At 41.7% G+C, this 14904-nt stretch overlaps 1 protein-coding gene across 1 annotated transcript; it reads right to left on the reverse strand.

The window, feature by feature from the left end:
- Nucleotides 1-10931: 10931 nt before the first annotated feature.
- LOC115458195 (olfactory receptor 1440-like) lies at nucleotides 10932-11762 on the reverse strand. Its single transcript, XM_030188054.1, has one exon. It carries the CDS (start codon nucleotides 11760-11762, stop codon nucleotides 10932-10934), a length of 831 nt encoding a protein of 276 aa, XP_030043914.1.
- Nucleotides 11763-14904: the final 3142 nt, after the last annotated feature.

Consider the following 14904-nt stretch of genomic DNA (forward strand, 5'->3'; position numbering starts at 1 on the left):
GTGGATCCAGCTTTTGCCTATTTTCTCCATCCATGTGCAGTTTTTTTCCTCTCTTCCTTTTCCCTCATCTCCATCCATGTGCATCTTCTTTTTTCTTTCCTTCCCTCCATCCATGTCCAGCACTTCTCTCTTCTCTCGTCCCCTCAATTCATGTCCAGCATTTCTCCTCTCTCCCCGCCAACTCCTCCATCCATCCATCCATGTCCAGCAATTCTCCTCTCTCCCCTGCCCTCCCCTCCCATGCAATCAATGTCCAGCAATTCTCTCTTCCCTGCCCTCCGCTCCTATGATGTCCAGAGATTCTCCTCTCTCCCCTGCTCTCCCCTCCCATCGATGTCCAGCGATTCTCCTCTCTCCCCTGCCCTTCCCTGTCCCATGTCCAGCAAATCTTCTTCCCCCAGCCCATCCTCCTCCCAGCCCATCCTCCTTCTCCATTGCCTGCCAGCAAAGCGATAGAAATACTGCCAGCGTCAGACTCAGCAGCGTGAACGGTGCAGCGATTGAGAGAGGCTGGCAGTGTTGAAGCTTCCCTCTGTGAGTCCCGCCTATATGGAAACAGGAAGTTGAAACAACGTAGGCAGGACTCACAGAGGGAAGCTCCGATGCTCCCAGCCTCTTTCAATCCCTGCCTGCACCATTCGCGCTGCCAAGTCTGATGTAGTAGTAAGTAAGGGAGTGAGAGGAAGGGTGCAGGACTCGCCAGGGGAAAAAGGTGCCGGTATGCTGTACCGGTGCGTACCGGCACAAAAAAAGCACTGCCTATATCTAATAATAGTCATTACTGGGCATATTGGATCTTTTTAACTAATTGCAATCTTTTCATTCATTAAAGTGACACAACATCAGCTATTTTCAGTTGTTCAACAGCCTCTGATACAGGTGATTAAGCCAAAACATGTTAAGCTGACAGTTATAAGACTGGATTGATTATTATTATCAGCTCAACATGTTTTGCCTTAACCAAGATGAATGAAAGGCAGCCATTGCATTGATTATGAGCTGTTTTCACTTTGGCACTGTTTTTTATATGAATATAGTTTTTAAAACTCTAAATGGTTTGGTCTTTCTACTCATTGATTTACATCTACTTTGTGTGCAATAGGTTCACCTGTTCTCCAATACCTGTTATAAAAGTTCAATATTTGGTCCCCATGGAGTCATTTTTATGAGGTCTACTACACACATAAAACAGAGTTTACACATGAAAAATCCTTTGTAAAGCTGAATATTGAGTTCCTACACCATATTAAGTATATCACACCTGAGTTCCTACACCATATTAAGTATGTGATGGATTTGATTCCCTAAAGAGGGAAGACAGCTTAAGATAGAGCGATTCCTTGCAAAATTATAAAAAAAAAAAAAAAAAAAAAAAAAGAGTTCACTATCAGGCTTATTTTCAAAAGAGAAGGGCGCCCATCTTTCGACACAAATTGGGAGATGGGCGTCCTTCTCTCAGGGTCTCCCAAATCAGCATAATCAAAAGCCGATTTTGGGCATCCCCAACTGCTTCCCATCGCAGGGATGACCAAAGTTCCCGTGGGCGTGTCGGAGGCATAACAAAGGGGGAACTGGGGCGTGCCTAACAGATGGGCGTTCTCGAATGATAATTGAAAAAAGAAGGGCGTCCCTGACGAGCACTTGGCTGACTTTACTTGGTCCATTTTTTGTTACGACCAAGCCTCAATAAGATGCCCAAACTGACCAGATGACCACCGGAGGGAATCGGGGATGACCTCCCCTGACTCCCCCAGTGGTCACTAACCCCCTCCCACCCTGAAAGAAACAACTTTAAAAACTTTTTTTGCCAGCCTGCAATGTCATACTCAGGTCCATTGCAGCAGTATGCAGGTCCTGGGTGGGGGGAGGTATGTGTGTGTCAGTGGAGGCATGGTGAAGGCGTGGACATCCTTCTTTCAAACATTTTGGATGCCCTAAACTGCCCCCTCCCCCTCCACAGGGTCAGCCAAATTTCAAGGGAGTGGAGTGGAGGACTGGCCTAGTGGTTACAGCACTGATCTTGCAATCCAGCGGTGGCCAGTTCAAATCCCACTGCTGCTACTTGTGATCCAAATAAATAAAGGGGATGTCAGAGGCGTTACAAAGGTATGGACATCCTTCTCACAGAAACAACCATGTTTCGGACATCCTCAACTGCTGTCACAGGGACAGAGGCATAGCGAAGGATGTCCTTCAACCAAAAAAAGACATCCCTAACGACCACTTGGACATTTTCACCTGGACTTACATTTTTCAAAGGTTGTCAACGGCAATTTATTTAAGGTTGTAGATGGCTATTATACATGCAGCTTGTCTGCATGTATGAAGTCGCCTTTGGCATGCGCAGAGCAGCCACGCATAATGCTTGGCTGCTCTGGACTGGCTTCCCCTCCTTAGGAAGGAAATCGTGTGCAAATCAGCTAAGAGCGAGCAGCTCATTTGCATGCAATTTCCTTCATGCATGCCCGTTCCTTTCCGAATCGCTAAGGGATCGGTAAGGGAAGGGCTTTTTCCATTCAGTTAGTGCATCTGGTTGAAGGTAAGGGAGCTATGAACCTGGAAGCAATTTCTGAAGTCCACTGCAGCGCCCCCTAGGGTGCCCAGATGGTGTCCTGGCATGTCAGGGGGACCAGTGCACTGCTGGCTCCTCCCACGACCAAATGGCTTGGATTTGGTCGTTTCTGAGATGGGCGTCCTCACTTTCCATTATCGCTTAAAATCAGAAACAACCAAGTCCTGGGGACGACCATCTCTAAATTCGACCTAAATTTGCTGATTTGGGCATCCCCGACCGTATTATCGAAATGAAAAATGGACGCCCATCTTGTTTCGATAATACGGGTTTCCCCACCCCTTGCTGGAGCTGTCCTGCAAGGACATCCCCAGGAAAACTTGGGCGTCCCTTTCGATTATACCCCTCTATGTGAATATTTAAGGCCTAACATTTTAGGTTAAAAGATTTTATTGCTCGATGAGAATGGTGGTTATAGCAAACTACAAATAGAAATCCTATTCACCCACAATAAGCACTAGTGAAGACTACAAAAAAAAGAATATTTAGTGATTTATTTGGGTGAAAACATAAAGAAAGCACTTATGGTATCATTTATAAAGGTCACTTCTACTGGGATATAAGAAAGCAAATAAGAATGGATGGGCATCAAAGATAGTTTGAGGAATGTTAATTCAGATTTATAGGTGGAGCTATCTATAAAACCTGATACTAAGACTAGGGCTGCATGCAATAAAGTTACTAAGTAGTACATTTAAAATAAAACATTCAACACATAATTTAGACTCTGGAATTCATTGCCAAGTGATATGGTAAAAGATGTTATCATCCTCTATAGTAGATAGTGCTCCATGGTATTTCTCAACTGTATGGTAAATGTTAATGGTTCTAGATCCTGCACTGATATCAGTTTCCTTCTTTTGCTTTTTTCCTTCTGATATGTCTTCCATTAAAGTTGAATATATTTATTTATTTGTTACATTTGTACCCCACATTTTCCCACTTATTTGCAGGCTCAGTGTGGCTTACATAGTACCGTAAAGGCGTTTGCCAATTCGGTTGATAAATACAAGGTTATATTGTGGTCAATGAGGTAGGTATGAGTCAAGCGTCATGAGGGTCGAAGGGAATGAGGATTGTAGTTGTCTAGTACGATCATTGGATATGCTGTGTTCCTGGGTGTGGAGATCTACGTTGGGTCAGTGAGATAGGCCTTTTTGAAGAGGTGGGTTTTTAGTGACTTCCTGAAGATTAGGTGGTCGTGGATTGTTTTCAAAGTTTTTGGGAGTCCATTCCATAGTTGAGCGCTTATGTAAGAGAAGCTGGATGCATAAGTTGTTTTATTTTTAAGGCCTTTGCAATTTAGGTAATGTAGGTTGAAGTATGATCGTGATGATCCGATTTTGTTTCTGGTTGGTAGGTCTATGAGGTCTGCCATGTGTCCTGGGACTATACCTTAGGTAATTTTGTGGACCAAGATGCAGCTTTTGAAGGTGATCCGTTCCATGATTGGGAGCCTGTGCAGCCTTTCTCGAAGGGGTTTAGCACTTTCAAATCTGGTTTTACCATATATCAGTCTGGCTGCTGTGTTTTGGGCGGTCTGGAGTTTTTTTATGAGTTGTTCTTTACATCCCGCATAGGATTCCGTTACAGTAATCTGCATAGCTTAGAACCGTTGATTGTATTAGGTTTCTGAAAGTGTCCCTTGAGAAGAAAGGTTTTATTAGTTTGAGTTTCCACATTGAATAGAACATTTTCTTTATTACGGTGTTTATTTGGCTCTCGAGAAATATATATAACTAGTAAGAAATGCCCGTTTCTGGCAAAAATGAAACGGGCGCTAGCAGGGTAATCCCCCCCCCGTCCTCCCTCCCTCCCGAGTTGCAGACACCCCCTCCGTGCCTCTGTTCCGAGTTGCACACCTCTCCTCTTCGTCCCTTCGTCCCACAGTGACGTGTTACGAGGGCCGCCCCGCCCTCAACGTCATCGCGTTTTGACGTGAGGGCTGCCCCGCCCTCAACATCATCGTGTTTTGACGCGAAGGCGGAGCTACAGTGACTGGAGCCTGCAGGCCAAACCGGATATCTCGGGCGCCTCAAGTTTCCGGCTTGAGGCTTCAAAGTGCCTTTTATATATATAGATATTGTATATATAATATTGTAGGTTTGAAAACAGCCCCTGAAGGAGAGGGTCAAAGTGAGGAGGCCAAGGAGAAGGACACCAGAGCCCAATCTGAATCCTGCTATGCTGATAAAAGAATAGACTACCATTGTATTAAGCTACAATATCTATATCTTGAGCAACAACTCATGCACACAGTGTTGCTCGAATTGACACATGAAGCAGGCTTTAGTCATGCCAAAACATGGCCCATGTTGGTTCATTAATAAAGCACATTGTACATAAATTTGGGCACATGCCTAATTTGCACACTCAATTTAATTGATCAATGACCAATTAGTGCCAATAATTGATTTTTAACAAGAAATTATTGGTGCTCATTAAAATCAATTTATATATATACACATACACACGTTTAGTCGACATTGATTTCCACGCAGATGTTTTAGGTGGCATATATAGAATCGCCTCCATGGTCTGTGACTAAATTTACACACTTCCTAGAAATGGGAGGGTCATGAGTGTTTCAGGGCAGAGTATGGGTGTGGATTTGAGTTAAGCATGAAATTATAGAATAAGGGGGTACCACATGTAAATTTCACAACATGTTTTCATTGGAACAAATGGATGTGGCTAAATTTATGCATGACCCCAGGGCTTAAGCACTCTTTTAGAAACTGCACCTAACTTTAGGCTCAGCTTATACAATAACGCTTAGGCAGGTTTTTTCGGTGATGATTCTATAAGCGCAATTTACAGAATCTAGCCCTATGTGTCTACTTTGTAATTGTTTTCCTTTTTCTTTAATATTTTTTCTTTTTACTTTACTTTTTTCCAAACTGATTATGTGTAATGTATAATGATAATTAGAATAAATAAAAACTTTTTAAAAGTTTGGACAAGTTCCTAGAAAGAAAGCCCATACACTTGGGGAAAATCCACTATTTATCCTTGCAGGTAAGAAACATGGGATGTATCTATCTCTTGGGGATACTGCAAGGTACTTGTGATCTGGATTGGCCACTGCTAGAAACAAGATACCGGGCTTGATGGAACTTTTGTCTGACATAATATGGCAAATCTTATATTATTTTCCTGTTCTTATAATCTAACCATGGTGGTGGGGTAAGGAGTAGCTTGAAGTAATAGTCAAGGAATAAAAGACTATAACTGGGCTGAATAGATATAGAAGAAGACAAAAGAATCAAACTCCAAGGGAAATAAAGAGGTATAAATAATTACCTTCTATTTTGCAAAAACTTGAAAACTTATCTTTTTTAAAGAAATTCTTTAAGATTGAATTGAAAAATTGGAGAACTGACTCACCTCCTGTGTATTTATGCCACATGATTTAAATGTCTCAACTCTCCTGCCTTTCTTCCAAAGTATACATATTGAGATCTTTAAGTATATCTCCATATGTTTTATGATGAAGACTACTGACCATTTTTAGTAGCTGCCCTCTGGACCAACTCCATCCTGTTTATATCTTTTTGAAGATGTAGTCTCCAGAATCATATACAATATTCTATATGAGATCTCACCAGAGTCTGATACTGGGGCATAATCGCCTCCTGAGATTAAATGGCCACTGTGACCTTTGCAGTAGTCTCACTTTTGCCCCCAGGCCCGGGGGGGGGGGGGGGGGTTCTGAGGTCTTGGAGATGGGCACAAGGGCAAATAGGAGATTATTGGGGGAGACGGGGGAATCAGAGCTAAATGGGTTCATGTGAGGTGGATTTCAGCTTGTCATAGGGATGGGAGGCTAGATTGGAGCAGGGTGAGGGAAAGGGAGGGTGGGAGGGAGGGGGGGGAAATATAAACTCCTTTACATGGTTCCCAGTCAATATTCAGCTGGAAGCAGCATAAACATTATGCAGGTCCCTGCTGAATATTGACCAGAGACCCACATAAATCCCTGTTGCCAGCACTGTCCAGTGAGAGTTGGTTATTCAATGCCAGTGCTGGGATATGGCCCGGCACTGAATATCCGAGGATAATTTAGCTGGTTATGGCCAGCACTAAAAAGAATATGCTGACTGCTGCTGGCTGAATAATGACCATATAATGTTTAACCTCCTAAATTATAATGTATTTTCAGTTGAAAACTTAGGGGGCAATATTGAGTCTATGATAGTCAATGGTTTTTAAGCCACTAAGTGTAGTGGGTAGAATTGGAGTAGAGGAGTGGCCTAGTGGTTAGGGTTGTGGACTCTGGTCCTGGGGAACTGAGTTTGATTCCTACTTAAGGCACTTAACCCTCCATTGCCCCAGGTACAAATAAGTACCTCTATATGTAAGCCACATTGAGCCTGCCATGAGGGGGAAAGTGCGGGGTACAAATGTAAAAAAAAAAATAGCCCCATATATTCAATACCAGGCCATGTCTGGGCTCTGGCATTGAATATTCAGGTATGTGTAGTCACCCAGAAGTTAACCAGGCACCTGCTAATATTTAGACCAGTGCCTGGTTAACTCAGCAGATAAAAAAAGTTAGGGCAGATTTTTTGCTGTCCTAACTTTATCCACTTAAGTGGTTAGCAAACTGAATATTGCCACTAACCGGTTAAGTAGTGGCTCTGTCCAAACTCTGCCCATGGACTGCTCCTTTGCCAGCCAATTTGCAAAGGGCCAGTTAGAGCCAATTTTCAGTGGCCCTACCTGGTTAAGTGCTGCTAAATATCTGTGGATGGACAGCTTAGTGGAGTGTAACCAGGCAGGAGCCTCTTCTGTCCTGTTAAACCCCTTTAAATATTGACGTATAAGATCATAAGTTTAGCTGAAAATAGAGCACTAATATAAGAGCCAATTGGACTATTGTAACGGAATTTATGTAGGATGTAAGGAACATTTACTTAAGAAATTTCAGACAGCCCAGAATACAGTGGCAAGACTGATTTTTGGAAAATCTAAATTTGAATCTGCCAAGCCCCTTCGTGAACAACTGCACTGGCTTTCCATCAAATAGTGTATTGCCTTCAAGGTCCGCACCTTGATTCATAGGATCATCTATGGCATAGTTCCCGAATACATGCTAGATTTGGTTGACCTACCACCCAGAAACAGATCCAGCTCCTCCCGATCCTATTTAAATCTACACTATCCAGACTGTTTTGGCCTTAAATACAAATCTACATATGCCTCCAACTTTCCTTTCTTGGGAACTCAATTGTGGAATGCGTTACCCAAATTAGGAAAATCTACTCAGAACTATCTAAAGTTTAGAAAATTATTAAAGTCTATCCTATTCAAAAAGGTTTATTCTCTAGATGTAATTTAATCAGATTATTTTCTTTGGTCTCAAACAATTCTAAATCACTTAAACCTATTATTTTCCTTACTATCCGAACGTTGATTATAATGTCAACCTTTTTTAACATTTTACTGTTTGTACGATTTAAATATACTATTTTGTACTGTACTTTTTAATATACTATCCAGCTTATTTTCGAAAGTGATGGGCGCCCATATTTCAACCCAAATCGGGAGATGGGTGCCCATCTCGCAAAGGCGCCCAAATCGATATAATCTAAAGCTGATTTTGGACGCTTTCAACTGCACTCCGTCGTGGAAATGGCCATAGTTGACGGGGGTGTGTCAGAGGCGTGGTGAAGGCGAGACTGGGGCGTGGTTATCGGCCGAGGAGAGATGGGTGCCTTCGGGCGATAATCGAAAAAAAATGGCCAGCAGTAGCTTGAATTTAGAGCACTTTTTTAGGACCCTTTTTTTCACAAACAATTCCCAAAAAAGTGCCCTAAATTACTAGATGACCACCGGAGGGAATCGGGGATGACCTCCCCTGACTCCTCCAGTGGTCACTAACCCCCTCCCACCAAAAAAAAGAACTTGAAAAACTTTTTATCCAGCCTGACATGCCAGGACACCAACCGGGCACCCTAGGGGGCACTGCAGTGGACTTCAAAAATTGCTCCCAGGTGCATAGCTCCCTTACCTTGTGTGCTGAGCCCCCCAAATCTTCCCCAAACCCACTTCCCACAACTCTATACCAATACCTTAGGGATGAAGGGGGGCACCTATATGTGGATACAGTGGGTTTTGGGAGGGTTTGGAGGGCTCAACATTTACCACCACAAGTGTAACAGGTAGGGGGGGGGGATGGGCCTGGGTCCACCTGCCTGAAGTGCACTGCACCCACTAAATACTGCTCCAGGGACCTGCATACTGCTGTCAGGGAGCTGGGTATGACATTTGAGGCTGGCATAGAGGCTGACAAAAAAAGTATTGTTTTTTTGGGTGGGAGGGGGTTGGTGACCACTGGGGGAGTAAGGGGAGGTGACCTTTGATTCTCTCCGGTGGTCATCTGGTCAATTGGGACACTTTTTTTGAGACTTGGTCCTAAAAATAAATGGACCAAGTGAAGCCGGCGAAATGCTCGTCAGGGCCTGCTTTTTTTTTTCCATTATCGAGCGAAGCCAGCCATCTCGTAACCACGCCCCTGTTCCGCCTTTGCTACCCTACTGAAACGCCCCCTTGAAGTTTGGCCAGCTCCACGACGGAAAGCAGTTGGCGTCACCAAAATTGGCTTTCAATTGTACTGATTTGGCCGGGTTCGGAAGATGGCCGGCGATCTCCTTCGAAAATAAGCTGGATAGTCATCAATATGGGCTACCATTAAAATGTGTTATTTTACCGCTACCTTGTGCTATTTTAGCACAGGTTCCATTTTATACAATGAGACCAAGTTACTAATAACTGGGTTTAACAGTAAATTAACCTAGCTGATATTCAGCCAGTGACGGTCAGAGTTTCTATTTTCATCACAGGCTATATTCCAGGATATTCATGCCAGGCCATGTCCAAGCAATGCATTGAATATCCGGTTTTAGGTTATCCACTAAAGCTTATGCGGTTAAGTGCAATAGTCAGCTCTTGACCACATAAGCTGAACTGTTTAAAGATAGGACTGCTATTTATGTGGCCTAACTTATGTGGTTATCTTATGCAGTAAGGGATGAATATCGTCACTTAACCACATAAGTGCTAACTCTGCCCCTGAAATGCCCACAAGTTAGTCGGATTCAACTCAGGCACTAACTGTGAATATTCAGCGGTGCTAACCAGTTATGCACTGTTGAATAGCGGTGGTTAGGCGACTCTAGGGTTCTCCTGCCCAATTAAATCACTTTGAGTATGAACCAAAACATGTCTTAATACTAGCCCATGTTGATAAATTCCTCCCTTATTTTGTTAATCAGTGGTGATTATAAATTTGATGTTAGTGTGATGAGCTTACCTGTTGGCTGTCTAATGTGCATCTTTTGCATTGCTCTTGTATGAAACTATATTTGACCTTCTTAGCTTTGCTCACACTCATGGCACTGCTAAAGGATAGGAAACATACATTTCCAGACCATTGGATTGGTTGATTTATAGGACTATAGGGATTCTTTTACGAAGCCGCGCTAGCAATTCCCGTGCGGCAAATGAGAGGTAGCCCATATGAATTGAATGGGCTTCCTCTCATTTGTTGCACCGGAAATTGGAGGCCCATAATTATCTTTTTATTCCGGGATATATATTAAAACCCTGAGCATATAAGCCTATGCAGATGTTGCTAAACTCTTTCTGTAGGACCTCTAGAACATTGTTTAAATGGTACCATAACAACATAATAATTGGATAGTCAGAATTCAAAATATTGCCTGGGACAAATATATACGGTAAAAATTTCAAGGGGCCTGTTTACTAAATAGCATTAATGAGCATTGTTTGTCATGTTCAGCATTAAACCAATTTAGAAATGTATTAGCATGTGTTATAAATTACCAGTATCACTAGAAAAGTTGGCCTAATGAGTGAGAAAAAAATTATCTGAGTTGCATGCAAATACATGTAAAGCAGCTTATTAAAGAAGCTTAACATAGATTATGATAGACCTGTGTTTCATCATAAGCCTCTGTAAGATAAGTAGACCTCAAGAAATGTAGGTAAATTTCCTCCGAGAGCATTCCCCCTCTCCTACTGCCACTTCAAGATCCCTCAAAAGGATCTCCACACCTGAAATAGATTCCCTTTTCTACTTCCCTGCACATCATTATCCCTCAAGTAGCCCCACTCCCAGTTCCAAACACAACCTCCTAAAAGATATTTAAAAAATACACCCCTCCATTCTTGGCCTCATTTTTACAGTCACTTTCTCCTACATTCTGATCATCTCATGAGCAGACTCGTATGCTTAGATGCACAATTATATATCTTGTGGAAACTCCTCTAAGACTCGGTGGCTCAGTACAAGTAGTTGCTGCTAGTCATCTGCCCAGTGGATTTTGCTTCACAACTACTTATAAACAGCTCCTGACATCCCTGACATATCATATTCTACCACTACTGTGCGGAATGCATTTGCTGTCCCAGGCTTTGTCTTAATGATACATTTCCTCAAAGCTCTTTTCAGTTCCTTATTCTTCAAGCTATACACGATGGGGTTTACCAAGGGAATCAGTACCACATACAACAAGGAGGTGAATTTATCATAGTCCTGGGAAGATGCTGATGTTGGGCGCATGTTAACAAACATGATAGTCACAAAGAAGAGAATGATGAGTGTCAGATGAGAGGAACAAGTGGAGAAGGCTTTGTGTCTTCCCTCTGTAGACTGAATTTTCAAGATGGCTGCTACAATGAAAACATAGGATGCTAGGATAAGCAGAAAAGAACTGAGTCCAAGCAAGACTCCATAAATATATAGCAAATACTGAATGAGGTGAATATCACTGCATGAGAGTTTCAGAATGCTTTGCAATTCACAAAAAAAATGGTTGATTTCCACTGAGCCACAGAATGAGAGCTGGGCTATCATAACAGTGAATAGCAATGGATCCAGGAAACCAACAAGCCAGGCAGCAGTGGCCAGCAGACTGCAAACTTTTTTATTCATGATAAGCACATATTGCAAGGGGTTGCACACTGCTACATAGCGATCATAGGCCATGACAGTAAGAAGGAGAAACTCTATACAAGCGAGGGAGCTGAAAAAGTACCACTGAGTTAGGCATTTGCTGAGGGACAGGTATTGCTGCTTGGTGCACAGCTGTACCATTGCCTCTGGGAGTGTGACAGATGTGTAGCAGATGTCCAAGAAGGCCAAGTTACTGATGAAGAAGTACATAGGGGTATGTAGGCAGGGGTCCAAGTGAACTAATTCTAGGATGAGGAGGTTCCCTATACAGATAAGAAGGTAGAGAATAAAAAATAACAGAAAAATGAAAGGTCTGAGCTCTTGAAGGTTGGAAAAACCCAGAATAAGAAATTCTATTCCAGCTGTTTGATTTATTCTTTCCATGATTTGGAAAACGTTCCTGTTGACGGAGAAAAGGTAAATCATAATCAGAACACAATAAGCAGCAAGCAAGGAATTATACTTTGCAAAATACCTTTTGCTCAAAAGAAGAAAATTAAGGTTTCTAGCATTTTAAGCAGACAATTCAAATATTTCCTGAGATAAATTCTCCCTTCCAAATTTCAAAGGAAATTAAATCCTTGTCTCTAGAGCTATCTTTGATATCTGAGTTGCGTTAAAACAATTTGAGTCCTTCAACGGGTATGCCTACTCACTGAAAAAAGGTGCTATCCCTAGTAGATATCATACAAGCATGAGATGAATCAGGAAGAGCCAAAAAAGAACTAGCTAACCTTAATGCTCTTATTGGAACATAGGGACAAAGCATAGCCCTCAAATAAGAAGGCTATATAGTGCCCTATGCACTAACATAAGAATCTTGTAAACCAGCAACCAGTGGAAATGAACATACAGAGGGGTCACATGATCCCTCCATCTCAATCCCACCAGGTCAAATTGAATTAGATCCATTATTTTGATAAAGTCTACCCATGGAGGTAGACCTAAATACTTTAGTCAGTGTAGTGTCAATCTGAGGACATAATTGACAACTTGTTTGTTTTGGTGAAGTCATTCCATATCATATAATAGTTTTATATCATTTTTATATTTGTTTTCATAGTGGCAAGCTACCTTTCGTTCCAATATCTCAATGGATACTGATCATCACATTTTTATCAAACATAAATAGATTTAGCAATGCAAAAAAAGCAAAACTGAACATTCGAGGTAAGGGGTGAACATGTCAGAAAAATATCTTTATCTATTTTAAATCAAACCATTTTACATGTTCACAAGACAGGGCATGCCAATAGCCTATCATCATATTTAAAATGGCCTTGTTTTTAGTCAATGGTGCTAAAATGGTTTCTCTTTCTGCAAAGACAGTTTATTACTCCCTACCTTGTGCATCTTATTTCATTGTTAATCTCTACACTATTATGCCCACCCCATTTAAGGTATGTTTGCTTCCTTCTGCCTATTCTGTTGTCACATTTGAATAATTCAGGGTGATCAAGTGATTCTGTGCCCTGCTGTATGCAGGAAACCTAAATGAAAGTTTCTTATGCGTGGCTTCCCACATTTGTCCTGGGGAACCCAGACCTAGGTCAGGTTTTCAGGATATTCATATTGAATATTCACATTTTTCTCTGTATTGCAAATGTTTTTCATGCATATTTAATGTAGATGTCCTGACAGTCTCACAGTATATGCGTGGACCCCTGACAGGCTTAGGTAACTCTATTCTTCAAATTAAATGAGACCTCTGTGATACCTCAAGAGTTCATTAATAGCAGCACCGTCGGGTTGATTCAATAAAAGATAGTCAAATCCTATAATTATTTTAAGGATTTTGTATATTTTAAAGATATACATTCAGATTCTAAATGCTAGTTTTCCAGGAACTGTTTGAATTTGAAAATAATTTACCTGTATTGATGACTTGTTGAGCAAGTCTCTCACCACTTCATGCCAGCATTTGAACGCTAGTAATCAAGAGTAAAGAGTGTGAAATCAGAGAAATGCCAAACGAGACACTTGCTATATCTTGGAGAAAAGAAGTCTGCTGAAGAGACACTGGCAATAGCCTGAGCACAAGGGATATTTAAACCATATGAAATGTGGGTTCCTCAAGGGTAATGTCTGCTGGAATCAGGAGACTGATGTAGTGCATAACTTTCAGCAAATACCAGATTGGCAAGTCTAAAGGGAAATAGTGGAGAGGAAGAGAGCAGTATGAGGAGAGAGACAACAAAAGAAAAAGAAAAACTGCAATAAAGAGACAGAGGGGTCCTTTCACTAAGCTGTGGTAAAAAGTGGCCTTAGTACGTCTATATTTGGGTCCGCACACTAAAGCCATTTTTATCGCAACTGGAAAATGGACAATTTTCCTAATTAAAAAAAAATAATAATAATGGCCATGCACTGATTTAAAATTTAAAAAAAGAAAAGAAAAGAAGCAATCCCAGAAGAATCAGTAAGAGCAAATCAAGGGGTGGGAATGACCAAGACGATGAGACAAGAAGAGTTGTTAAGTGTCTATTATGCACAAAGCATGTGATAGGCAATCACTGGAGAGTGGAATCTACATAGTCTATGTTTTACCAATGCCTTCATTAGTTGTCCTTGATGGAAATCTGGAAATTAAAGTAAAGCAGACATGCCCCCTTTAACTTTGTCCAGCCCTGCGACGGAGAGCAGTTGGCGCCGGCCAAAATCGGCTTTCGATTATACCGATTTGGCCGGGATCAGGAGATGGCCGGCCATCTCCCGATTTGTGTCGGAAGATGGCCGGCCATCTCTTTCTAAAATAAGGTTAGAGACATTACCCTGAAATTGAACATATGTACACATATAAACTCAGATGCATCAATTATTATTACTTTAAAGATTAGCAGTAGAACCATGTGGCTATCCAAAGCTGATTTTAGAAGGGGGTATATGGAATTGCCTTTTTCACCTCCTGCACATGATCTACCACTCTTCCAAAGCTGCAGACACCAGAATCCTGACCATCCACAACTAACCCCCTTCTCTCTTCATCCCGGGTCTACAAACACAGTGCTGACATTCACCATGTTTAGGGATACAAAGACTATACATATGACTTTCATGTGGCATTGACTTTTCTTTCCCAGAACACAAATATATAATCAATCCTAACCCAAGATTAATCAGTAAGGCACTGCAGTACAACACTTTAGCAGTGTTTTTGGATGTCTGTAGAAAAGATTATCCAAAGTTAAAAGCCAAAGGACCTGGAAGAAGGAGATAGCTATCCTCAGAGTCAGGAGAAGAGAGACGAGGGAAAGTGAATTAAAAGGAAAGATAAGAGAGACAATCCATTCTCCACATAACTTACCTTCTCACATAGACAAACAAGAGAATCTGGTGTTATAGAGAGGTGGTC

This window comes from Microcaecilia unicolor, chromosome 14 (genome assembly GCF_901765095.1).
Source record: "Microcaecilia unicolor chromosome 14, aMicUni1.1, whole genome shotgun sequence".
In the NCBI taxonomy this organism is placed as follows: Eukaryota; Metazoa; Chordata; class Amphibia; order Gymnophiona; family Siphonopidae; genus Microcaecilia; species Microcaecilia unicolor.

Coding starts and splice junctions, on each gene's coding strand:
- LOC115458195 (XM_030188054.1), bottom strand. CDS start 11,762: ATGTACTTCTTCATCAGTAACTTGGCCTTCTTGGACATCTGCTACACA.